The sequence below is a fragment of the Callorhinus ursinus genome, unplaced genomic scaffold (assembly GCF_003265705.2).
Source record: "Callorhinus ursinus isolate GAN/ISIS: 27379988/994484 unplaced genomic scaffold, GSC_fseal_2.0 scaffold51, whole genome shotgun sequence".
Taxonomy (NCBI): Eukaryota; Metazoa; Chordata; class Mammalia; order Carnivora; family Otariidae; genus Callorhinus; species Callorhinus ursinus.
The window spans coordinates 9,330,433-9,354,119 of NW_027397113.1; the positions used below are offsets into that span (position 1 = coordinate 9,330,433).

The window sequence follows — 23,687 nt, forward strand, 5'->3', positions numbered from 1 at the left end:
GAGCGCCCGTCCTGCAGGTGAGAGGGGGATGGGGGTGAGGGGGGCAGTGAGAGAGGGGGATGGGGGTGAGGGGGGCAGCGAGAGAGGGGGATGGGGCTGAGGGGGGCAGTGAGGGGAGGCTGCCCAGCATCCCAGGCGGAGGTGGGGGGGTCAGGCAGGGAGCTGATCTGTGGGCTGGTCCCGGGACTTAGCCCCCCCCTCACCCACCACCCACCACCCACCACCCACCAGCCCAAAGGCAGCTGTGACAAGCACAGTGATTGGTCGTGAGCTCCCTCTCCAGCCTGAGGCTGTGCAAGGTCCACCTGGCTCCCAGCTATGCCCCGTGTCCCCCTGCCCCACCGTGGGCCCGGAGCAGGACCGGTCCCCACCTTCTCCAGCACGTGGCAGCCTTTGTAACCTGCAGAGAAGACAGCGGGTGCCCGGGGCTTGGTGCTGACCCAGTGGTAGCAAGCAGAGCAGTTGTTCACCTCAAATTGGTTCCCAAATTCATCTGGGGCAGGGGAGAGAAAGAGGGAAGGGAAGCATCAGAGATGTTTAAGGATGAGGGGTGCCAAGGGGGCTCAGCTGGTTAAGCGTCTGCCTTCGGCTCAGGTCATGGTCCCAGGGTCCCGGGATTGAGCCCCACATCGGGCTCCCTGCTCAGCTGGGAGCCTGCATCTTCCTCTCCATCAGCCTCTGCTCGTGTTCTCTTTCTGTGGCAATAAATAAATAAAATCTAAAAAAACCCACAAAAACATTTAAGGGTGAAGCCAGAGGCTGTTAGCATCTGCTGAGAAAGCCACACTCGGGAGTGGGAGCCCCCAGCTTCAGCCTTAGCTTTGCTACCAGCTTACGGTCTGTAAGAGAATAGTTTTAGCTGGTCTTTGATCTTTCCAGCTACGGTTCCCGGTTAACAGCACACAACAGCAAGCAGGAATGAAGATATGGGGGGGGGGGGCGGGCAAAGGTTAGCAGGGTCTCAGGCACCCGGCTGGGTATTCTCTGCCTGTTCCCGTAACCTTGGCTCTCCACGTTCTGTGGAGGAGGCTGCTGAGGTGCCGGGCGGGAGCTTTGCCAGGTGCACACGATGAGGGGCGGAATGATGGGAGCCTGGCGTGTTGTAGGTTATCTGCCAGGTTAACCGGCTGTTGCAGTCATCGGGGGACGCATCCTAGGGGTGCACCCCCTCTTGTCAGCAGAGCAGCAGGGTGCTCCCCGGGTGTGGGCATGCCCCCGGGACTCCTGTTCAGTGCACAGGGCAAGGTTGGGGGGTCTTCATTCCCATCTTACAGATAAGGAAATGGGTTCGGAGAGGTCAGGTGAGTTGTTCAAGAACACAGAGCCTAGAAGCTGCAGATTCAAATCCTCCTTTGAATGCCCCCCACCTTTCTTCGCACCAGGCCAGGCCCACCAGGGCCCTGCCACTCAGCGTGCTCCGTGGGCCAGTAGCCTGGGCATCAGCTGAGCTCCGCCACAGATGCAGAGCCTGTGCCCCATGAATCAAGACCGCATCTCAGCAAGAGGGCCTGTGCACACTTCCCTGGGTGACCAGGGAAACCAAGACTGGTAACTCCCCTTCCGCCCTCCCACCCCCCCCCCCTGGGAAGGGGATGGGGGGCGAGCGGCCCCCCCCTTTGTTCCCGCTGGGGGGGGGGGGGCCCTGCCCCCCCCCCCCCCGCAGCCCGGGGAAGTGGGGACCACGGTTCAGCCACACTCACCTACCACCTTGAAGCGGACCGTCTGGCCTGACTGGGGGAGCACCCGTAGCTGCAGGCCCTTGACCCCACAGTCATAGCTGTACCCCAGGCTGGAGAGACCAGGCTTGGGGTGTAGCCGCTGCCCCAGCCCCAGAGCAGTCACCAGCAGCAGGGCCACGTGGCAATCCCAGACCCCGGCCGAGGCTCCTGCCATCACACACACCACAGCAACCCCCCCAGTCCCCTGTCCGCCCAGGTGAGGCCCAGGACTTATATGGGGGAGGTGGCAAGTGGGAACTTCGAGGGGCAAAGGGCGCCCACCTGGAGGAGCCCTGCCTGGCCACCAGGGGCTCTGGCGAAATTCCCGCCCTGAAGGCCAGCGAAGGCCCCCTCCCAGCCAGGGACCCTGACAGGCTGCCCCGAAAGCGGTCCCTCACCCTGACTTCCCGCCTTATAGCTGGGCCTTGAGGCCGGCTCTGCGGGGTTCAGCCAGGTGATCCTGGCTGGGAGGTGGAAAGGAGGGAAGCTTCTGGTACAGGTGAGGCTGCGGGGGAGGGGGGAGCCAAGGGGGGGAGCCGGGGGGGGGAGCCAAGGGCGGGTTCCAAGTCTCTCATAGTCCCCTCCCTATCCAGGCCAGCTCTCCAGGGCCTCCTGCCTGCACTGGGGCCTTGGGGCCACCAGAAGCTGCAGGGGCCATGGGGGGTGGGTAGCGGGCCTGGTTAGGTAACTAACAGGACTTTCGGGGGGTGGGGGCTAAGCAGACTCCAGAGGCCAAGACGCTGCCCGTGTCCTGAGAGCGGGCAGACAGATGGGGTGACAGGCCAGTAGACAGACTGGTAGCCCCTCATGGGGCCCTCCTGACGATCAGGGCGATTAACGGGGCCATGGCTGTCACTAGTGACAAATCACGAGAATGGACAAGAAATGGACTGTGGCCTCCCGGACGGGACCCTGGAGCAGAACAAGGACCGGAGGTAGAAGCTAAGGAAATGGACTTAGGTTCGTAACAGTGGATCAACAGTGGTTCATTAACTGTAATAAACCTACTGCCCGAATGTGAGAGGGTCACCCTATGGGACACTGGGTGCGGGGCACATGGGACCTCTGTGCTAAATCTGGAACCGTTCTGAGAAATAAAGTCCATTAACAACCACAAGAAGGCTGGCTCATAGGCAGCAGCACTTCCCGTGGGCCAGGCAGCCCCAAGGCCTCCCCCAAGGCCTCGTTACCACCAGCCTCCTGTGGGGGAGGCTCTGCCAGTGAACGCCGCTGAGTGTCAGCCACAGGAGCGGGGCGGCGTGTGGCTCGGTCAAGAGTCTGGCTCCAACCCAGGCCCTACCTCTTCCTCTTTCTAGCTGTGGCCGGGACACTTCACTTTCTGGGATTCATTTCCCTGCTAGCAAACTGGGGAGAATGCTCGCAGGGTGGACAGAAAGACACACAGTGACGAAGAATGGGTGTGACAAGTTCCAGGTGGTAATGATTTAGCGCTTGAACTTCACCATGACTAGAGCTTAGGTGGGGGGAGCTTGGAGGGTCTCCCTGGGTGCAGGGCAAGTTGAGGCACAGGGCCAGGCTAGGCGTGGCAGAGGCACGGGGGGGGGGGCACCGGGGGTGGGGGGGGGGGTATCGTGTTGAGGCAGAGGGAATTTGGGGTGATAAAGGAATAGGGCTGCAAACAGTGGATTTCAGGCCGACTGGGGTCCCTGGAGGGGTAAGGGCTGGTGAGGTGGGTTTTTCCTAAAGGACGATAGAAGGCTTTAAACTTTTTCTTTTGAAACAATTTTAGACTTACTTAAAAGAATTTCCCTATACCCTTCACTCAGATCTCTCAGATATTAACTTGTTAAAAACAAGACAACATGCCCCAAAATAGCATCATTTATGCTAAATCTCATGTCATCAAACCAAGACTTAATTACAGTTTTGGCTCTCCCAGAAATGGAATCTTAAACCAGCCAAAAAAAAAAAAAAAAAAAGGAATGGTCTGATTAGCCTCAGCCAATAATCTGACCAACAGACCCTTTCCATCCCCTAAAGGAAAGTGACCTTGCAATGAACCAACCCCCATTTTTACTTGTATAAGTTCCTTGTTCTTGCTCCCTTCTGCCTATAAAAGTCTTTCTGGATAGCTCCTCTGAGCACCTTCCTATCTGCAGGGATGCTGCCTGATTCATGAATGGTTGCATAAAGCCAGTAGGTTGTTAAAAATGTACTCAATTGAATTTTGTTTTTTAACAGTGTCTTTTTACATTTGTTTTCGCTCTTTCGCTCTCTGTATGTACACAGACGCCCACATCCACACTCTCTTCCATAACATTTGAGAGCTGTTTGCAAATGGTTCTCCTTTTACCCCCGAATACAGTGTGTGCTTCCTAAAATACAAGTAAAATGATCAAAACCAGGAAATCAACATTGGTATAACACAAATGCCCAATTTACAAACCTTACTCAATTTACCAACGGTCCTAATCGTGACTTTTACAGCAAAGGAGAAAAGTGTTTTTTTCCTAGACCAGGAGCAGGCTTCTTGAGCTCCTCCAGCCTGGGACTGTCCCTCTATCGGTCTTTGTTCCTTGTACCCTTGATGTTTTGAGGAGTAGAGGCCGATAACTTGACAGAATGGTCCTCACGCGGGTTGACCTGGTGTTTCTTCTTGATTCGATTCAGGTGATGCCCTTTTGGCAGGTGCATTAATTTGCTAGGGCTGCTGTGACAAAACGGTATAGCCACACAGGTGGCTTCAACAATAGACATTTATTTTCTCACAGCTCTGGAGGCTGGAAATCCAAGGTCAAGGTGTCAGCAGGTCTGGTTTCTTCTGAGGCTGCTCTCCTTGGCTTGAGATGGCCACCTTCTCCCTGTGTCCTCACGTGGTCTTTCCTCTGTGTGCACACATCTCCCGTGGCTCTGTGGGTCCGTGTTTTCTCTTCTTGTACGGACACCACTCAGCTTGGATTAGAGCCCATCCTCACAGGCTCACCATAACTCAATCACCCCTTAAAGGACCTGCCTCCAGATACAGCCACATTCAGCGGTGATGGGGGTTCAGGCTCCTGCATACGAATGGGGGGCACCATTCAGCCCATCCCCGGCAGGAAGAGCCCCGTCTGCTGCTAAGTTACTGTTTCTCTTGGGACATGGGCAGTCCTTGATGGGGAGACGCTTGGAGACTCCGGTATGCGACTGTCCTGCTCCCCCTCAGCAAACCTTCACCCAGGGGTGGTGGTTTCCCTACTCCGTCACTCCCTCCGCATGTGTTTGCCTCCTGCTGTGACAGAGAGCTGTCCCCGAAGGGAAGGGGGTACGGTTCAGATGGCGGAGAGAGCCCCAGCCGGAGGAGCTGAGAGCCGGGATTCTATCCTGCACTTGCTGCTCAGGGGCGAAAGGACCTGTCCCTTCTGTAAAGTAGGGATGGGCCTGATGATGGTGGGGATGGAATGAGATACACAGAGAGATCCATATGCATGATGGCAGGGTGTCTCCCAAGGCCCTGGACAGGCGGGAAAAGAGCAAGGGAACTTCCTCCTGGCGAAGGGCAGAAGAATGCCCTTGAGAAAAACTGTGCTAAACTGGCCCGAGAGGCGGAGCTCTGAGCCCTTGGTTATGATTCCAGTTCTTGCAAAAGCCCACAGGCACCAGCCTGGAAAGGACACCGGCTCCCCCACTCCACCACCGGAGACCTTAGAAAAATCACTTACCCGCTCGCTGACTCGATTTTCTCATCTGTATAATGGGACCAGTAACAGTGCCTAACTTGTAGGCTTGCTGTGAAGATGAACTAAGGGGGCCCACGGACGGCACGGAGAGAGTCTGCGTCGCTTGGACGCAAGAGCAATAAAAGCCACGGATTGTTTTCACTGCTGAGGAAAGGGTCAAATCAGAGTGACCTGACTTGGGGTCTTGGCTTCCCACTTGACCTCTTTCTAAACCTGTTTGCTCATCTCTTACCTTTTAAATTTCTTTTTTATCTTTTTAAAGTGCGGCTTCTGGGACACTTGGGTGGCTCAGACGGTTAAGCGTCTGCCTTCAGCTCAGGTCATGATCCCAGGTCGAGTCTCACATCTGGCCCCGCTTCTCCCTCTGCCTGCCGTGCGCGCTCTCTCTCTCTGACAAATAAATAAATAAAATCTTAAAAAAAAATAAAATGGGGTTTCAAATTTCTTAATCTATAGAATGGAATTAAGAACAAGATCAACCTAGCTGGGGTGCCGTGAGCCTGAAGGGCTCACTAAGTGAGTTCTCTGCCCTGTCTCACCTGCTCATGAGGGTCAGGGACAGGAGGGTGCCACAGGAGGACGGGGCCTCTCCAGGCTGGAAGGACAAGGTCCTCTCACATTGCCTCTCTGCTGCACGTGGGCATCGCCAGGACCTCCTGAGTAAGGGGGTTGGTGGATTGTAGGGCAGGTCCTCCCTGCTTCCTGCTGTGGGTCTCACTTCCTCTTTGATTAACTTCTGTAAAAAGGTCAGAAAGGAAAAACAGAAACCTACTTCCTAAGGCAGGAGCAGAGGAAGAAAACTGGGGAGAAACTGGGGAGAAGCTGGGGGATACTTTCCCTTGGGGCCCACTCTCTGCGTTGGTTAAACAACAGGTGATGTGCTAAACATGTTCTTGGGAGCCCGAGACACTCAGGGTCTGGGAAAGTGGGCCTGCTGGATGGGCAGGCGAGGGGCAAAGGGCATTCCAGGTAGTAGCCATACAAAGGCACTGGGGTAGGTGAAGATAGGTAGGTAGGTAGGCAATGGGGAAGCTGGGGACATGGGGAAAGGTGCAGGCACTTGCAGGCGGTGTGCTGGATCCGAGTGAGGTCTGCACGGCTCCCACAGGCCACAGAGACCCAGTGGCGGTCTGCTAGGCTTTGATTTGTCTTCCTGCCTGGGGTAGCTGAGGTTGACGCAGAGATGGACCTGACTTCTGCTCTTGCTGGCTGTGACAGCGAGTTTCAGGCCACAGACAAGCTTGTGCTTCAGGGACCAGGCCTGTGCCTGGGGGGTGCGGGTGGGGGGTCCCTGGACAGGCGGGCAGGGCTGGGCTGAAGACAGCCCCCCCCGCTCAGGGATTCATCCCAGTGCTCAGAGAAGCCAGGCTGAAATGTCCCTGTGGGCAGCCACATCCCCACTCTTCAGGTCGGGACACCAGCTTCCCTGGGCCTGAGGCTCCTTAATCTCTAAACCCTGCAGGTAGGTCCCTGAGGCACCGCCAGCCGCAAGGAAGGCTCTCTCCCTTCCCTGGCTCCCGCACGTTCTGTCTGGCAAGGCACAGCCTCGCTGACGTCCATGTCAGCGTCACTGCGGACAGCCTCAAGTGATGAACCTACTTCGACTCTGGAGCAGGGGGCTTGACGCTCCTGGGATTCTGTGGGATCCTGTGCTTCACCTCTTATGGTAGGGACTTCATGGGCTTCCAAAATAAGGTTTTTGGCAAATATGTGACTGAAAAAGGCAAGTGCAATGTCTGGAGCCAGGAAGAAGACGACATGGAAACGCAGCGCACCAAAAATAACTAAATAAGAGGCAGCTGGTTTTTGCATTGTCACTTGGGGGCCGGCTTGGGGCCGAGCGCTGGGCTCACTCTCTCCTCAGACCCCCACAGCAGGGAGGGGAGGCCTTGGGGGAAGCCCCTCAGCTAAGCACTCTCTTCCAGGCAGAGCTGCTGCCCCCTGCTCCGAGCACCCCAGGCCCAAGGACCCCGACTCTCCTTTCCAGTGGGTCAGCGTCCTCTGTGCCCCCAGAAGCAGCAGCACGGGGATCCGCTGGGGAACCTGATGGAAATGCAAATGCCCAGGCTGCGCCCCAGACCCCCTGGGGGAGAGGCCCAGCAGCCTCGGTGTGACCAGCCCCCCTGGGAGGTCCCGATGTGCACTCAGCTGAGAGTCACTGGTCTGTATGGTTTTAGGCCCTTCCCAAAGGCCCCGGTCACCCTCCCCCGGACTCTCCCCTCAGTAAAGGCCCATCGGCAGTCTTGGCGTCCTCCTGAAGACCCCAGCCTGACCCTGGGGAGGGCTCCACTAAGGGTCCTCTAACTTCTAAACTTGGCCTGAGCTCCTGATGCCTGGTCACTGGAGGCTCCTGCCCTCTGCTTCCAGCCAGCGAGCCCCCACCTAAGGCTCCCTCTGTTCCTGTCTATCCTCAAGGCTCCCTCCGAGGGGCAGACGCTGGCTCCCGGTTCCTGATACTCCTGCCTCCCCGCCCCAGCATCCCGCGCCTAGGGGCTGAGGGACCGTGGCACTGGGGAATACGTGCCGAGACGTCCGTCTCCACCGCGGGAGGGCAGTCAAGCCCCCTGCCACCCTGCCCTGCCAGAACAAACGTCACTGTCTTCTTTAGAAAATCTTAGGGCCCTGCCCATCTGGACTATTTTTTTGTTTTAGCAACTTTTCATCAATTGTCCTCAGGGAGGGTTGGGAGGAGCCACCACTGTGATTACAGGATTGGAAACAGGGGTTGGGGGAAAGGTCCGAATGAGGGTGTCAGGTAAGAAGCCCCTTAGCAGGGCCGCCGTGAGACGTTGTGCAGGATGTTCACTGCACAAGGGTACCTCCTGGAGGAGGCAAGGAAGGGCTGAGATCCCGAGGGAGGGGGCTCAAGCCTGATGCTCCCCTGTCAAAATGTGTCTATAGGAGGGAAAGGGGGATTCTTTCTTAGCCCCAGGAGCAGTCTGTGCACACCAATCCTTGCACTTTGAGGCAGGGGCTGTGCAGAAGGAGTCCCTCTTAAAAACCCTATTTTCCTGCTGTGAGGTTATTTGCCCAAGGTCACATAGCTTGGGAGTGGCAGTGCTGGATCTGGCTGCAGAGTCCCTGAGCTCACCCACTACACTACCCTAATGGCATGCCCTCGGAGGATGGCCGCGGGCCAGCAGGTTGGGGCTGGGGGTGGGTCAGGATGGGGGGAATTTCCCCAAAGCAGGATGGAGACATCTGCCTGTTTTTTAGGGAGGGGTGCAAACACTTGTCTCTGGAAGACCAGGCCCTCCGTGACCTACAGGAAAGAAGAATTCCCCATGCTAATATTTTGGATAATCAAGTCATTTACTGATCTGCCATCTTGGGCTGCAGTGAAAAATATTATCCCCATCACAAGGTCACAGTATTTTAGACATTCTTCACTCGGGATCGCAGGCTTCCCACAAGATTATTAAGTGCCAGGCCCTGTGATGGAGCCTGCGTCTAAATGGAAGAGTCTTGTAGAGTCAATCCCATGGGAGGGGGTGCCCTTGCCTCGATATGAGAGTTTTTACGCATGTTCTACTGAGCACTTCCTAGGTGCAGGGACGCTGAATTTGACCCCAGGACGCTTGGTGAGCAAAGACTTGGGGAACCATTAAATGCGAACTCCAAAATAAAGTTCCATTAGCTCATTGTAGGGCTCCGGGCCCATTTTAAATAAAAGCTGCATAGCCCTTGCCCTGCAGTCTCTACCCATGTTCCCCCCACCACCCCACCCCCACCCCCAGAAGAAAAAAGGACTGATTTCTCCGAGCACCTACTGTGTGCCTGGCACTCTGTGAATGAAGGGGTGGCGCCGAGATGGCAAAACCAGGGGGAGGGGCTTGCCCGCCCCCCGCCCCCCAGGGCTGCAGGGGCAGCCTGGCCTCTGCTCTTCCCACTGCCAGCACCCTGCCTGCCTGAGGATTATGGGGTCAGGAGAGGGCACCCAAGGACAGTGGACCCATGCACGAGATGTCCTCTCCCTCACGGACTTCTCCTACACAGCGGTCGCCCTCAAACGCAGCCCCGGAGGCACGCTCCCATTCCCCCATCTGCCCTTGCAGGGACCCAGGGCTCCTGCAAAATCTCTGGGGGGCAGGGGAGGGGGGCAGGGGCTGCCAGCAATTTTGTCCCTTTCTCATTGATGGAGATGGCTGTTACTGAATACCACTGTGACAACTCACCCTCTGGCTGTCCCCGCCTCCTGCAACCCCACCCCTGAACACACACAGACATAGACACACACACATACAGACACACACTCTGGGGCGGGTAGCCATTTCCTCCCTCAGCCTCACTCCCCTGCCTCTGCCTGCCCCGTGCGGTGCCACAGCGCCTCCTCGGCAGGCTGCCACCGGGAGCTGACTGTCCCCAGGGCGGGAATCCTGTGCTCCTTCTGTGCCCAGGTAAGGGAGCAATAGCCCAGGGGCTGGGCAGCCTCCGTGCCCTCTCTGGACCCACAAAGGAAGGTGCAGTTTTGCCAGGGGACAGGCTCCTAACGACTAGGCAGAGGGGTGGGTTTACCAAAGACTGGAGGGGACGAGCTGCTTGCAGAAGGGAAGGCACTAGAAGCCAGGCACAGTGGTGACCCACAGAAGCCTCTCTCCATGCTCACAAGCAATCTGGGGCGGTGGGGAGGGGAGATTAGAGGAGCAGTCTTAGGGTAACTGACCCTAAAAGCTTGCCTTCTCTGCCCCAACCCCCACCAGAGCCGGACCTTAGATGCCGCGCTCCCTGAGAATCCCAGGAGGCTGGGTGCCAGCTCCAAGCAGCCAGAAAGCCCAAACCTGATGGGTCCCCTGGGAGTAGCAGTATTGTGCTGTCTGGGCATCCCCAAGGGACCTGGCCAAGAGGCTGCTGGAGTGAAGGGAACGTTTCAGTGCAGAGAGGGGATGGCACTCATCTGTCTGCTGGGTGGAGTCCCAGCTGCTCCACTGCGGCTGAGCGACGTTGGGCACGTTGCTATGCTTCTCTGAGCCTCAGTTTCCTCTTCTGAAAAATGGGGTCTCACAGGGTCACTGTGAGTGCAATTGCTCTGCAAACTCTAACGCTTGGGAAGCATGAGCATTCTCGGGGAGCACGGACCCAACTGCTCCCCACCCACCTCCCTGTGATCCCCAGCTCCAAGGGCTCGTCTGCCTGGAAAAATCTAGTTTGATGTCCTGGGGCTGCACCTCACAAAGGACCGTGATACCTGGAGAAGACTGTGGATTTTCTCATCCTGGCCAACAGCGCTCCCCCTGGAAATGGGAGTGCTGAGGACCACCCCCCACTTCCCTCCCTTCTTCCTCCATCCACGCTTGCTTACAACAGAGGTGCTTGCTTACAGCAGAGGCGTGGGAAAGAGAACGGGCCGAGCGCTAAACTGCTGCAGCTCCGCTTGTCCGTGTTATGTGCGTGGCTTGGGCCTCAGTTTCCTCCCCTGTAAAATGGGATGGAGTGAAGTTCTAGAGCCTTTCTTCTCGAGTCCTGAGCAAGACAGCACCTATGTAAAGGGCCTCTCGGGGTCTCGGGCACACAGGGGGGCCCCAGGACAATCTGAGTCCCCAACACCCGCTCCCTGTCCCCTACCTCCTGTCAGCAGCCTCCCACCCCTCCCCCTCAGGCCTCCCCCATCTCAACCAGCTTCACTTCGGTGGTCTTGGGCTTTTGAGGAGGCTGTCGGTGTGCACATCTGGGGTGTCTGCACATCCCCCAGAGGTCGGCTGCCGCAGCACTTACCTGAGAGGTTGCTCAATGACCATCTGCTGAATGAGAGCATCACTGAGCAAGTAAATGGGCAGGCTGGGTTTTCCTGGGTGGGCTGATGGGCTCGGCTGCCCCCCTGGTCAGGGGAACAGTCCTCCAGCCCCACTGGGCCTCCAGGGCCCAGGTCTGGTAGTTCCTCATGCCCAGCTCTCTCCTTGCTCTTATCTTATTTCCTCTCCAACTACCAGAGGAAGGGCTGGCTCCACTGTTCAAGGTCAACACACCCAACCTGCCAGTGCTGTGGAAGCAAAGGGCCACCCAGAGAGGCTGCAGAGGCAAGATCTGAGGGTGCTGTGGGTGGGGAGGGCGCATCCCTTAAAGACACAGACTTCTCCCATTCCCATTCCCCAGACCAGCTGGCCCCTCCTGCCCTTTAGGTGGGACCTCGTTGGTGCCCCAGTGCCCTGGGAATGGGGAAAAGGAGTCCTGTATGGCCTGGCCTTGTTTCTGTTTCTCCATGTGACCCCAGGGGACCTGCGGAATAATAATCACAACACGGGTGTAGTGCTTCTTGCACGCTGGGCTCTGCTCTAAAAATGCTTATGTATGTAAACTCACTGAACATGCCCAACAGCTGTAGGATCTAGGTCCTGTTGTGACTGACATCCACGTCACAAAGGAGGAAACAAGCTCAGGAAGGTTAAATGGCTCGCCCAAGGTTGCAGTGAGCAGGGGTGCAGCTGGGATGCTATTCCCCCCACCTTACTGTCTTTGCTCAACTTCACTAATCCCCTGTGGTGTCATCCATACCATTCACGGGGCAGATTCAGATCTCCTGGGGAGGGTCCCCGGCTGCCCCTGCCCAGCCTACCTCAGCGCCTCCTTCTCTCCACCGCAGAGCTCACCATGTCAGCCAACGTCACCCTGAAGCCGCTCTGCCCGATCCTGGAGCAGATGAGCCGCATCCAAAGGCACAGCAACTCCAGCATCCGCTACATGGACCACGCCTCGGTGTTGCTGCACGGGCTGGCCTCGCTGCTGGGCCTGGTGGAGAACGGGCTCATCCTGTTCGTGGTGGGCTGCCGCATGCGCCAGACCGTGGTCACCACCTGGGTGCTGCACCTGGCGCTGTCGGACCTGCTGGCCACCGCCACCCTGCCCTTCTTCACTTATTTCCTGGCCGTGGGCCACTCGTGGGAGCTGGGCACCACCTTCTGCAAGCTGCACTCGTCCATCTTCTTCCTCAACATGTTCGCCAGCGGCTTCCTGCTTAGCGCCATCAGCCTGGACCGCTGCCTGCAGGTGGTGCGGCCCGTGTGGGCGCAGAACCACCGCTCGGTGGCCGCGGCCCACAGGGTCTGCCTGGGGCTCTGGGCCCTGGCCGTGCTCAACACTGTGCCCTACTTCGTGTTCCGGGACACCATCCCGCGGCTCGACGGCCGCATCATGTGCTACTACAACGTGCTGCTCCTGAACCCTGGGCCCGACCGCGACGCCACGTGCAACTCGCGCCAGGCGGCCCTGGCCGTCAGCAAGTTCCTGCTGGCCTTCGTCGTGCCGCTGGCCATCATCGCCTCGAGCCACGCGGTCGTGAGCGTGCAGCTGCGCCACCGCGGCCGCCCGCGGCCCAGCCGCTTCGTGCGCCTGGTGGCGGCCGTGGTGGCGGCCTTCGCGCTCTGCTGGGGGCCCTACCACGTGTTCAGCCTGCTGGAGGCGCGCGCGCACACCCAGCCCGCGCTGCGGCCGCTCGTGTGGCGCGGCCTGCCCTTCGTCACCAGCCTGGCCTTCATCAACAGCGTGGTCAACCCGCTGCTCTACGTGTTCACCTGCCCCGACGTGCTGCACAAGCTGCGGCGCTCGCTGCGGAGCGTGCTGGAGAGCGTGCTGCTGGACGACAGCGAGCTGGGTGGCCTGGGCAGCGGCCGCCGCCGCCGCCCCTCCGGCCCCCGCCCGGGCCCCGCCGCCCGCCCGCCGCCCGGGTCCAGGCCCGCGCGCCTGCTCGCCTGGCTGTGGGGCGGCCGCACGGCGTCCGCGCAGCGGGCCCGCTCCAGGTCGCAGGACGAGAGGGGCCCCCTGAACCGGGCGCTGAGCACCATGTCGGGGTAGGGGGCGGCTGGCGATCGCGCGCGAGAACGTCCCGGGGGCAGAATCAGGCCGGGACGGGGCGTCTGCCTTTTAAAACGCCTCCCGTGACTCAGGTACCTTCAGAACCGTCGTTGGCAGGCCGGGCGGTCGCCGAGATTCTGCATTTCCAGCAAGCTCCCAGGAGGCGAAGTCAGCGCTGCTGGTCCGCGGACCCCATGGGGACCAAGGCAGGGTTAAAACCACAAGATTTCTCGAACTAGGGTACTCAGGATGTACCTTCCTGGAGCTCAGCTTTACCAGATGGCGGGAGGGGAAGGGAGGGAAGTATTTTTACAGGAAACCAGTGATGTGTGCGTTTGGAGTAGAAAACTGAAAGGTTTGGGAAGTACTGGTCCAGTCTAACTCTTCATGTAGTCACCTAACCAACGTTTATTGAACTAGACGCTTGATCCCACAATCTTGAGGGACAGGTTCTATTAGCTCCAATTTCTACCCATGATCCAACTGAGGTACATGGAGATTAATACACTTACCTGAAGTATAGGGTCTGCATACTCACCATTAAGCACCATGTGGTTCAATTACCGTTTAGTAAGTGAAAGAACACCCCTCCCACCACCACCCACAACATACCCAAGGTACTAAAGGTCTTGCCTGTAAGAGGCCTCATCTCTACCCTACTGACCCCAGCACCAACCAAGGGGATTATAAGGTAGAAAGAGCAAGGGGTGCCATGGTCAGCCTGGGCTAATCCAAGTGCAGTGGGCCTCTCTGCTTAAGGTCTTCTTAGTATTTGAATGTGCACAGCGGCCCCTGAGACCACAGCACATGACATTTCCTCACAAATCCGACATCTGTATGGGCCTGGTATTCTACCATGCAATACCCTGTGGGCAATGCTGCTAAGTCCCAAATCTTTCCAATGCCCACCTCCCAACCACACAGCAGCTGGGTGGCTGTCCCCATTTGTAGCAGGGAGGGCTAACTCGGACCTCCTTCTAGTGCACCCATGCCCTGACATGTCTTCTCTACCCACCATGCACTAGAAGACAAAGACCACTGCACTTGGGTCTGTCCCAGGGCCAGGCACAGAGCTGTGGCCAGTAACTGTTTGGTGGGTGAAACATTAGTGGAATCTTGGTCCAGTGCTGCCTGTGCCGCTCCTGGCTGGGGCTGCAGGCTGGGGGGGGGGGGGGGGGGTTTCTTTTTTCCCCCCGGGTGGGGGGGGGGGGGGGGGGGGGGGGGGGGGGGCTTATTGTTTACCGCGGTGGGGGGGGTGGGGGGGGGGGGGGGGCGCGGCTTACTGTTTACCACCGTGCTGGGCCTTGCCCACAGCAGGTGCTCAGCAGATGAACAGATGCACAGCTGACCGAACCCGACGTCCATCTTCACACCTCCCCATGTTCCCTGCTACCATCCCCTGCTTCACTCGTAGCACTTCCTACTGTCTAACACAATACCATTTCTGTTTATTATGTTTTTTCATCAGAATGAAAGCTCCTTGTGGGCAGGGGCCTCTGTATTCCCCGATACCTAGAATTGTGCCTGTACACAACAGGCATTCAATAAATATTTGTTACAGACTGAATGGCATGAGTGAATCAGATCCGTGGGGCTTCTGCAGAGTCCGGCACAGGCGAGAGGGAGCTGGGGGGGGGGGGGGGGGACCTCACTCCCTGAAACCTCCTTTCAGTGTTGAAAAGTCAGGGAAGCCAGGTTTAGTTGGCTGGGTGACAGGGCCAGTGGGCTGCAGAGACACCCCAAGCAGCCTTTGGGATGGTGCGAGGGGGACTGGTTCCTGACTGCAGCCTCCTGGCCTGGGTCGGACCCACGACCTTGAGACGAAATACACATTTTAGAGAGTCACCCTCCAGTTGTTAGCTCCCAAGGAACCAGAGAATTTACCCTTCATGGTTGCAAGGCGCTTGATGAAGGAGGCGAGAGGAGGAAGGAGGCGGGGGTCGGGGCTGAAACTCTTCCCTCCTCCAGTCTCTTCCAGGCCGCAGGTTCCCTCTGGGCTTGAGAGCCCTGGAAGGCTCAGAGCCCCTCTGGGGTGGGGTGGGGTGGGGTGGTGCTAGCGCCGGAGTGCCGTGCCCCGCAGAGGCATGTGACCAGTGGCCCAGTGGCCCGACGAGGGCGAGTCTGACACAGCGGTTGGCCACAGAAGGCCTCTGGGCTGTCCGGCGCTCACATCTTGGCTGCTGACCCCTGGGGTGGCTTCTGCAGCAGCGCCAGCGTGTCCCGCTTCTGAATGGAGCGAAGCTGCTTCTTCTTCGCCCGCCTGAGCTTGGCAGGGTTTCGGATCTGGGGGTGGTGTGAGGAGAGGGCATTAGTGTGGCTGTCGTCTCTGCCCTGTGCCCTGGGGAAAGGGAGGCCACCCTGCAGGGGCGCCGAGGCATCTCGAGCACAGCGCCCAGCCTGGCCGCAGTTCAGACCCCCCAAGCGAGACAACACTCACCACTTGGACAACCTCTGCCCTCCGCTCATTCTCCAGGCGGCGTTTCAGGTTCTCGGCCCGGCGCTGTTTCTTCTCCTGGAACACAGAGGGGATGGGGATTTGAGGCTGGGAGCCAGGGCAGCCCTGGTCTCTTAGGCCTCAGGGTAGTGAAAGCTGGCTGAGTTCCCAGGGAGAGGGAAGACTCTCTCATCCCGGCTCGATTGTTGCTGGCGGTGTGTGCGGGGCGGGCCAGCAAGGAGATATGCCCCTGCCCGTGACCGCAGCCGAGAAGGTGGGCACCTGGTCGCGCAGCTTAGATAGGATGGTAGGTGCGGGGAGGTAAGACGCAGGTGGCTCCCCACCTGCAAACTCAGGCACATGCATGATGGCCCCCACACCCCCCGCCCCATCAGCTGCGGCGGGGAGGGGAGAAGGGGTGGAGGCCACCGGGAAGAGGCTATCTGGGCCTGGTTCAAATCCTGGCTCTGCTGCTTCCAAATGGGTGACCTTGGCCAAGTTGCTTAACCTCTCTGTGCCTCAAGGCCCCATACTGGAAGTGAAGCCATTACTGCGGATTGCCCTGAGGAATGAACGAATGCATGCATGCACTGGCCTGCGAGGGGTACCGGCCTGGCGGGAACACTTCAGAGATGGATCTAGTTGGAGTCTGTCTCAGGGATGGGGAGTCCAGTGTCTTCTGGCTATGCTGACTGCTGCCCTGGGCGGGGCCCGAAGGGATGTCGGCTCTGAGGCCTCTCCTGGCTTTGAGGACTTAGGGGAGCAAGGGTGGCCTGGGTCCCTGGGGAGGAGAAAGGAGAAGTGAGATTTGGGCTCCTGTCAGGGAAGGGCTGGGGACACTCCCTGGGGGGGGACAGGGGTGACAAGAAGCCCGTCTTGCTCAAGAGGTAGTCCGGGCCGCACAGGAAGTAAGATAAGGACTTGGCACACAGCAGCACTGGGGTGCCTCAAAATAGGGGAGAGATGGCTGAATTGCCTGGCCCAGGCCCTTCCCTCGGTGGCCAGGCTTGGGCCTGTGCCCCTGGGATTACTAGACAAGTGACATCCCTCTGATAACCCCAGTCCTGGTGGGGTGGTCGCAGACCTCATACTCTCGTGTGCTGCCTGCTGGGGCTTCCTGGAGCCCGAACGGGTCAGGGGGGGTGGACCTCTAGGCAGGCATTTCTGACCTGGGGATGAGGGGCAGGGAGAGAGCATGAGGAAGGTGTGGGGTATCCACTTTGCTGATGCGTGGTAGCTGTCTCTTGGAGAATGATGGCAACAGTACTGGGGATAAGGCTTTCCTACCTGAGCGAGGACCCTGAAGCCCATTTCACCAAATGCTTTGATCAGCAGTGAGGGCCACTGCGGGGGGCTTTGTCCTGGGCTCCTCCCCATCCTTGAGTCTCTCACAGAGCCCTGGGCTAAACTGGACGCTGCACTGGGCTTCCCCACCCTGCGGTCCCAGACTGCACTTCTACTTCTGGCCAGGCTCCCTGCCTTCCTAGGGCCAGCAGCGCCCCCCCGCCCCCCGCCAGGCCCATTCCAGCAGTCACCACCTGAGCCCCCTGAGCTCCAGCCTCAGCCTGGCTGGCTGGCCCCTCACCTGCCGGCGTTTCTCCTTTTCCTCCTCTAGGTGCCGGGCGAAGTCCTTGGCCAGCTTCCTCTCCTGCCGCTCCTTCATCTTCCGCTGCCAGGATGTGTGCAGGGGCTTGTCCTGAACCATTTGGGAGAACCTGGAAGGGAGACAATGGGCGCTCGTGTCATCTGTGGGAGGCGCCCATGCCCGCTCTCCCCTCAGCTCTGGGCTCCAGGCCTTCCTCCCCAGAACCCAGGCAGAATTACATCCTCCCCTGCCCGTTCGCCAGGCAGCACCCCTCCAGGTCTGCAGAAACGGGCCCCAGGCATGCCGGCTGCCATTTCTTAAGCCTTAGTTACATGTCCCTGAGATGGTACTTTTGTTCTTCCCATTTTAAAGAGGAGCAAACCAAGGCTCAAAGAGGTTAAATAACTGTGCCAGGTCACCTTGTACCTGAACAGCTGTCAAGACTGAAACCCGTGACCAGAGTCCAGACCACAGCCTTTCCGTAAGGTTCTGCTGCTTCCGCCAAGCAAGCTCAGCTTGGGTGCTAATGCTTCTGGAGCTAGGGCTCACTCCCTCCAGGGGCGGCCTATTCCATTTCAGAACAGTGCGGGGGTATGTGAAAATGTAGTGGGCATGAGAAGATATCCGGGGATGTCCTGATTTTCCTAAGTGTGACAGTGACATTACAGTCCCAGGAAAAACAGGACTATCTTGGTAAGAGATAAGCATACTGCATATGGGTGGAATGATCTATCTACGACATGCTAGAAAATATTCCAGGAAAGAAAGGAATGTCAAAGAGCAAGACGAAGCTAGACCAGTACAATTGTGAGTGCTGCTGAGCAGATGAGGAGAACGGGGGTGGGGGTCACAAACCACGCTCTCTCCTTTTCCGTAGGTCTTTCTCCTTGAGCTATCTGCAGCCTTGCGGCTGCCCCGTGCGCCTTTTCTCCTTAGCAGATCCTCTCATAGTGGCCTTTTTGCCTCCTCCACCAATTTCTTGACTTCTGAAAGAGCTCTTCTTCATCCACTTCCATTATATGGTGCCCCAAATGGTCACTGCAGGTCGGTGGGCTCACCCCAGCTTCTGAAGGCTGCGGTGCACAGGGCAGAGACCACTTCCCTCAATACTGCTCTTCTGGGTCATTTTCTCCCCTTATTCCACAGGAGTCTGGTACACACAGCCTGGACCTTGACCCCAGGGCTAAAGGCCTGTCCATCTTCAGCCTGGTTCTAACCCCAGAACGACCCTCGACTGCTCCCTCGCCCTCTCCCCTAGGACTTCCTGCTGAAGACCTGGCGTCCTAAGCACAGACTTCCTCCCCACCCCTGTGATGAGAAACCCAAAGGGACAAGGCCGTGGGGACCTGGACACACACAGGGCCACAGGGCACAATGCTGCCTCCTTCTAGAGCAGCACTGCCGAGCAGAACTGTCTGTACTGGTGGAAAGGCTCGATATTTACACTGTCCAGAGAGGCAGCCACTAGTCACTGGCAGCTGAGCAACTTGAGATGTGGCTGGTGTGATGGAGGAACTGAATGTTTAAGTTTTTAAATTTTAACCAACTTAAACTGAAATTGCCACGTGTGCCTGGCGGCTACACTACTGAGCTGACACAGATCCAGAGTATCGGTTTTACCTGGAGGTTGAAGGCAGACAGGCCTGGGTTTCAAGGCCGGGATCTGCCTCCTACCACCTGGGTGATCTTGGGCAAAGTAGCCGGAGTTTCAGCAACTTCCCACATTAAACAGAGACAAGAATGGTTCCTGTTCCAAAGGTGGGTGGGAATGAGACAAGGCTGGAGAGGCATTTAGCACAATGCTCTGCACATGGTCGCTGCTCACCAAACACTGCCCTTCAGAGGAGGGAGATGACACACCCAAGGGGCACTGTGCAGGTGGCATTTGGCCTAAGCACGGAAGGAGGGGGGGATGCAGCCGGGCCTTCCCAGCCCACCGCCGCCCTCCATATCCCTCGTTTTGCTGGGACACCTTCTGCTGCAGGTGCTGCATCCACTGTCTCTGGGCTCTGCTCAACCCCCGCCGAAGCTGCTTCCTCAAAGAGCCCAAACATCAATTCAGTGGCCCTTTGGTCCTTATCCACAAGACCTACCTGCAGCTTCTGAATGTGTTTTAGTTCTACTGCAACCGCCTCCTTACTGGTCTCTCTGCTTTCACCCGTGAAGTCCTATGGTCTGATAACTCCCTGATTTCTCTGCACAGCCTTGAGTTCCCCATATGTAAAATGAGGATAATCCTAACACCAGAGGTTTCACAGTGCTGCGTGCAGACTAACGGCATGCGGCATGCTAGTCCCTCTGTCTGCAAGGCCTTTGCACTGGCCGGTCCTTACCAAAATGCTTAGCAGTGTTCTACAGGCTCAGTGCTCCATAATATTTTTTAACAGAAGGGCAAATAACCGTATAACACAAGGGCAAATAACCGTAACAGATACTAGCTGGTGAAGACCTCACAGCTTTTTACCAAGTAAGGGCTGGTTTACTTGCTTCTGCTTCCCTCACTGGAAAGCGGGCAGACAGAGGTAATGCTTGTTGAATGAAAACAAATGAGGTACTCTATGAGAGGGACACAGGTACTCTGAGGAGGAAAGCATCACAGAAATAACCTTTGAGGGCATGGTCTCACCCTCCCTGGGATCCCAGAGCATTTTACCACAGCCTGATTATAATTACCTGTTTGTGTGAGACCCCCCAAATGTGAGCTCTCTCCATCCCTGAGCCTGTCTCCGGGCTGCACTGGTGCCCCAACACCACAGAGAACCACACCCCTGCCTAGCTTTCCCCAACTGCACCTTTTCTTGGAGCGGTCCTTCCACACCCGCCCGGATTTGGGCTTTCCCTTAGGGATTACAGGAACCTCCTTCCCCTCCTTCAACTTCTTGGACGCTGGGGCCTGGGCTGAACAACCTGCCCGCTTCTTTGCCCCTTGGCCGCTTTTCACCGTCTCCCCGGCGGAAGGTGGCTTGCTCGGCTCGTGCTGACCCTGGGGGGAGCCGGGTGACTGGGCTGTCGGCTCCTGTAGTGGTCGCGAGGGCTCCGGACCCGGCGCTTGCTGAGCCGGGTAAGGCTCAGGGGATCCTGGGCCCAGCTGCAGCTGATGTTGGGGAGACCCCGAGGCCAGCTCCTTCTTACTCAGGGCCAACTCCGAGTCCAGTTCTTCTTGGGTTTGGGAGAACTTTGCTGACTGCCCACTTGGCTTTGGCTGAAATCCGGGGGGTTGTGGACCCGACTCCGGAAGCGTTTGGGGCGACTCCACGCCTGGATCTTGCTGAACCTGGTGGTACCCTGGGCCCGGCTCCAGCTCCCTTCCGGGGGACCCCAAACCTGCACCCTGCCGTAGAATAGGTGATTCCGGGCTTGTCTCCGGCTGACAGCGGGGGGACTCCAGGTCGGGTTGCCGCGCACTCGGAGACCCGGGCTCCTTCGTTTCTTCTGGATCCGACCTGAACTCCACAAGGGCCCGTCTCGCCCTCAAAACTGAGCTGGGGGTCTCGGGGGATTCAGGGTTTAGGCCTTCCAGCCGTCGGCTGCGCCTGAGTGGCGTATCCATGGCCGGGCCTGAAAGTTTCAAGTTTCAGCCCACGTGCAGCCTCCACCGACTCTGGGGCGACCGGCGCGGTCCTATGACGCGGGGAGCGGCCGCGTCTGCGCGAGGCAGGAGGGGCCGTTGCCCGGGAGACCATGTTGGTGAGGGGCGGAGAGGCGGGGCCGAGGGCCCGAGGCGGCCGGGCTTAAAAGGCGCGTGCGCAAAGAGGTTGGGCGCCTTTACCCGCCAGGGAGCTCTAGCTTGAGGTGGACGTTTGCCTTTTGTGCAGACTCTCCCTGGTGGAGAAAGAGTGTGCAGGAGGAGACGGGAAGGGGGTCGGGGTCCCGTTTCCGGGAGAGAAGATTGGAAAAAGGTCCATGGAAACTTTGCCGCTAACTCGCTGCTGTGGGACAAGGGTCCCACTCTCTTTGGGCCTCGGTCTTCTCAGTGGTAATATGGGTAATTTTGCACGAGCTCAGTGTATCGAAAATGGTCCTGTCGGAGTACTCATAACTGCCAGAGTTTATGCTACCTGGCGAATCCTGGGATCGGGAAATCTGTTGAGTTACATGTTAAGGGTAACCCTTTCCTTCCCTTCTCCCAGTCCTGTGCTTAAATATCAAATCTACAGCTCTCCCTTTTCAACATTTTCACCATTCATGCGTGAAGTTGAGGTGCTTACCCCTTGGTAAGATGCACTACCTTTGTGTCCTGGACCTTCAGCCCCAGTTCTGGAAACAGTGGTCAGATCACCACTGACCTTCTTTTCAGCCAAGACAGAGTTCCTTGCCCCAGCATGTGAGGAGCCTGCCTTCCCCCCACTCCTCTGCATGAGACCCAAGAGGAAGTTTTGATTTCGCTCACAGCATGTATCTGACCAAAGAATGTCTTGAAGCAGCCCAACTGTATCCCCGCGCTTTTAAGTCTTAGAACTGCCTGGGGATGGCCTTCGGGGATCCCAGGACCCCTGTCCAGCTGTCCCTCTGGCTTCATCGACAAACCACTGTTTCTCCAGCTGACGGGTTATGAGAGGGCCTGGGAAGCAGTACAAGGGTGTTCAGGGGACAGAGAAGGAAGGCGGGGCAGACATCCAGGCCCTCAGCACCCAGAGCACTGCCCCCACCTGCTGAGTTACTCTGACACTGCAGCAGGAGTGAATGCCAGATTGGGTCCTGGGAGTCTTGAGTGCTGATCAAGGAGGAGGTGAGGAGGAAGAAAACCCAGGCAAAGGTTGCTGGAGGCTGGAAGTGTGGGCTGAGAATCCCTTAATACCTCTCGCCCCTTGGCTGGTACCACAGCATCCAAGATACATCCTAATGAGTTCAGCCTGTTGAAATCACCTGCCTAAGGGTCAGGTGATGGTACGGCTTCCCCACTGTCCCTTCATGTCGTCAGAAATAGTCGCGCCCTTGTGTAGTAATCAGGTGTCAGCCTCTACCTTCCTGGCCCTTCTCAGAGGCTCCATCTGTAGGCTCAGTGCCCTCCTGTTCCTGGGCCTTGGAAGGCCCGGCAGGGCCCCTGCCCAGTAGCTCAGCTCTCCACTGCAGAAGCAGCTAGGACCCATCCTCGCTCAGTTCTCCTAGCCCCCAACTCTTGGTTCCTTAAGTTCTCTGCTGCAGCCTGGAGGCCTGAATGGCCTGCCACTCAGAACCAAGCCCGATGTGCATTGCCAGGGTGGCTGGAGGAGACTATACACGACTGCCTTGCTCCAGGCCAATTTCTGCTCCCTGCTTCCTGAGCTCCTGTCCTCAGCTGGAGGCGATGCTTGCAAAGGCCAGGTGGATTGTATCCCAGTGGGCCCTGCTTAAAATACTTCAGAGGGCAGTCTCAGATCCCTGCCCGGGTGGTGTGAGGAAGGGGGGTGTTTTATAGACATTTTTTGAATCAGTGTGGAGACATCAAGCAAATTCTGGCCCTGAACCCTCCACTCCCTCCTGAGCTCGGTGTGTCAGTATGTTATCAGTGGTGTTCAGGGGCCCAGGGGAGATGCTTGAATTTTTCAGAAAAGCCTGATGTGACAGTCACTGCTGGGACTCCTTTGCTTTCTACTGCCCATCCCAGCCTCCTTGCCCCTGGGGTTGGGGAAGGGCTGCTGAGGGGTTCTCTACCCTCCGCAGAGGCCCCCATCAGGACCGAGCCCTAGTTGTCTGCGAAGGCAACCTGGTCATTCATGCACTCTTTTTTGGCTTCTTCCTGGTCCCTGTCTCACTTTCCCACTCCCTTACAGGTGCTTGCTGGGGTCATTTTCTGAACAGATCTATTTGCATGTAAGTCCTTTCACACAGTTGTCTGTGGGTGAACCCAGGCTCAAACACTGGGGCGAGCAGTACTGGGCCAGGCATTCTTTCAAGGGCTCTCTCTGTCTCTCTCTCCAAACCCATTCAGTCCTCATAACAATGCTGTGAGGCAGGTGCTGTTGATATTACTCCCATTTCACAGATAAAGAAACTGAGGCACAGAAAGGCTGGGACACTTGCAAAGGTCACACAGCAAATAAGTGGGGGAGGCACGATCCACATGAGCTGTCTGACCTCAGAGCCACAACTCTTTTTTATTGTTATGTTAATCACCATACATTACATCATTAGTTCTTGATGTAGTGTTCCATGATTCATTGTTTGTGCATAACACCCAGTGCTCCACGCAGAATGTGCCCTCTTTAATACCCATCACCAGGCTAACCCATCCCCCTACCCCCCTCCCCTCTAGAACCCTCAGTTTGTTTTTAAGAGTCCATCGTCTCTCATGGTTCGTCTCCTCCTCTGACTTACTCCTCTTCATTCTTCCCCTCCTGCTATCTTCTTTTTCTTTTTTCTGAACATATGTTGCATTATTTGTTTCAGAAGTACAGATCTGTGATTCAACAGTCTTGCACAATTCACAGCGCCCACCATAGCACATACCCTCCCCAATGTCTATCACCCAGCCACCCGATCCCTCCCACCCCCCACCACTCCAG

At 57.5% G+C, this 23,687-nt stretch overlaps 3 protein-coding genes and 2 long non-coding RNA genes across 9 annotated transcripts in view; 2 read left to right on the forward strand and 3 right to left on the reverse strand.

The window, feature by feature from the left end:
* The window catches only part of ZP1 (zona pellucida glycoprotein 1), a 9,803-nt gene extending 7,598 nt beyond the window's left edge, over nucleotides 1–2,205 (reverse strand). Inside the window, 2 exon segments of the mRNA XM_025878351.2 lie at nucleotides 372–493; nucleotides 1,701–2,205. Coding sequence (XP_025734136.1) covers nucleotides 372–493; nucleotides 1,701–1,893 — 315 coding nt within the window. The 5' untranslated portion in view covers nucleotides 1,894–2,205.
* A 1,783-nt stretch (nucleotides 2,206–3,988) lies between these two features.
* On the reverse strand, nucleotides 3,989–11,979 carry LOC112829043 (uncharacterized). 3 transcript variants are annotated; one of them, XR_012375511.1, is made up of 6 exons: nucleotides 11,111–11,979; nucleotides 10,717–10,811; nucleotides 5,938–6,134; nucleotides 5,631–5,788; nucleotides 5,381–5,542; nucleotides 3,989–4,963 (listed from the first exon to the last, which is right to left on the reverse strand). It is a non-coding gene; the product is annotated as an uncharacterized lncRNA (long non-coding RNA). The 3 variants fall into 3 exon arrangements; XR_012375512.1 differs by lacking the exon at nucleotides 3,989–4,963 and adding an exon at nucleotides 4,976–5,207; XR_003209649.2 differs by lacking the exon at nucleotides 3,989–4,963 and having other exon boundaries at nucleotides 4,976–5,542.
* A 4-nt stretch (nucleotides 11,980–11,983) lies between these two features.
* Nucleotides 11,984–13,723, forward strand: PTGDR2 (prostaglandin D2 receptor 2). Its single transcript, XM_025878352.2, has one exon. It carries the CDS (start codon nucleotides 11,984–11,986, stop codon nucleotides 13,181–13,183), a length of 1,200 nt encoding a protein of 399 aa, XP_025734137.1. The 3' UTR covers nucleotides 13,184–13,723.
* An 888-nt stretch (nucleotides 13,724–14,611) lies between these two features.
* Nucleotides 14,612–20,831, reverse strand: CCDC86 (coiled-coil domain containing 86). 2 transcript variants are annotated; one of them, XM_025879265.2, is made up of 4 exons: nucleotides 19,995–20,830; nucleotides 17,203–17,332; nucleotides 15,621–15,695; nucleotides 14,612–15,466 (listed from the first exon to the last, which is right to left on the reverse strand). In XM_025879265.2, the coding sequence occupies exons 1-4, from the start codon at nucleotides 20,750–20,752 to the stop codon at nucleotides 15,350–15,352; spliced, it is 1,080 nt and encodes a 359-aa protein (XP_025735050.1). In that variant the 5' UTR covers nucleotides 20,753–20,830; the 3' UTR covers nucleotides 14,612–15,349. The 2 variants fall into 2 exon arrangements, with proteins under 2 accessions (XP_025735050.1, XP_025735051.1); XM_025879266.2 differs by lacking the exons at nucleotides 14,612–15,466; nucleotides 15,621–15,695 and adding an exon at nucleotides 15,723–16,398 and having other exon boundaries at nucleotides 19,995–20,831.
* Nucleotides 20,832–20,918: 87 nt separating this feature from the next.
* LOC112829653 (uncharacterized) overlaps nucleotides 20,919–23,687 on the forward strand; it is a 14,311-nt gene continuing 11,542 nt past the window's right edge. Inside the window, exon 1 of one of the 2 annotated variants that reach the window (XR_003209736.2) lies at nucleotides 20,919–21,101. This is a non-coding gene — a long non-coding RNA (uncharacterized lncRNA). Of the gene's footprint in view, nucleotides 21,102–21,810; nucleotides 21,932–23,687 lie in introns of those variants that run through there. The other variant, XR_012375513.1, reaches the window with a different exon arrangement.

Bases quoted from the DNA above. Each gene is read 5' to 3' on its own strand.
- PTGDR2 (XM_025878352.2), top strand. From the start codon at position 11,984: ATGTCAGCCAACGTCACCCTGAAGCCGCTCTGCCCGATCCTGGAGCAG.
- CCDC86 (XM_025879265.2), bottom strand. From the start codon at position 20,752: ATGGATACGCCACTCAGGCGCAGCCGACGGCTGGAAGGCCTAAACCCT. The intron at 17,333-19,994 runs GTGCAGTTGGGG...TCTCCCTTCCAG, and splicing joins AAGGACCGCTCCAAGAAAAG to GTTCTCCCAAATGGTTCAGG. The intron at 15,696-17,202 runs GTGAGGGGCCAG...TCTGTGTTCCAG, and splicing joins AAAAGGAGAAACGCCGGCAG to GAGAAGAAACAGCGCCGGGC.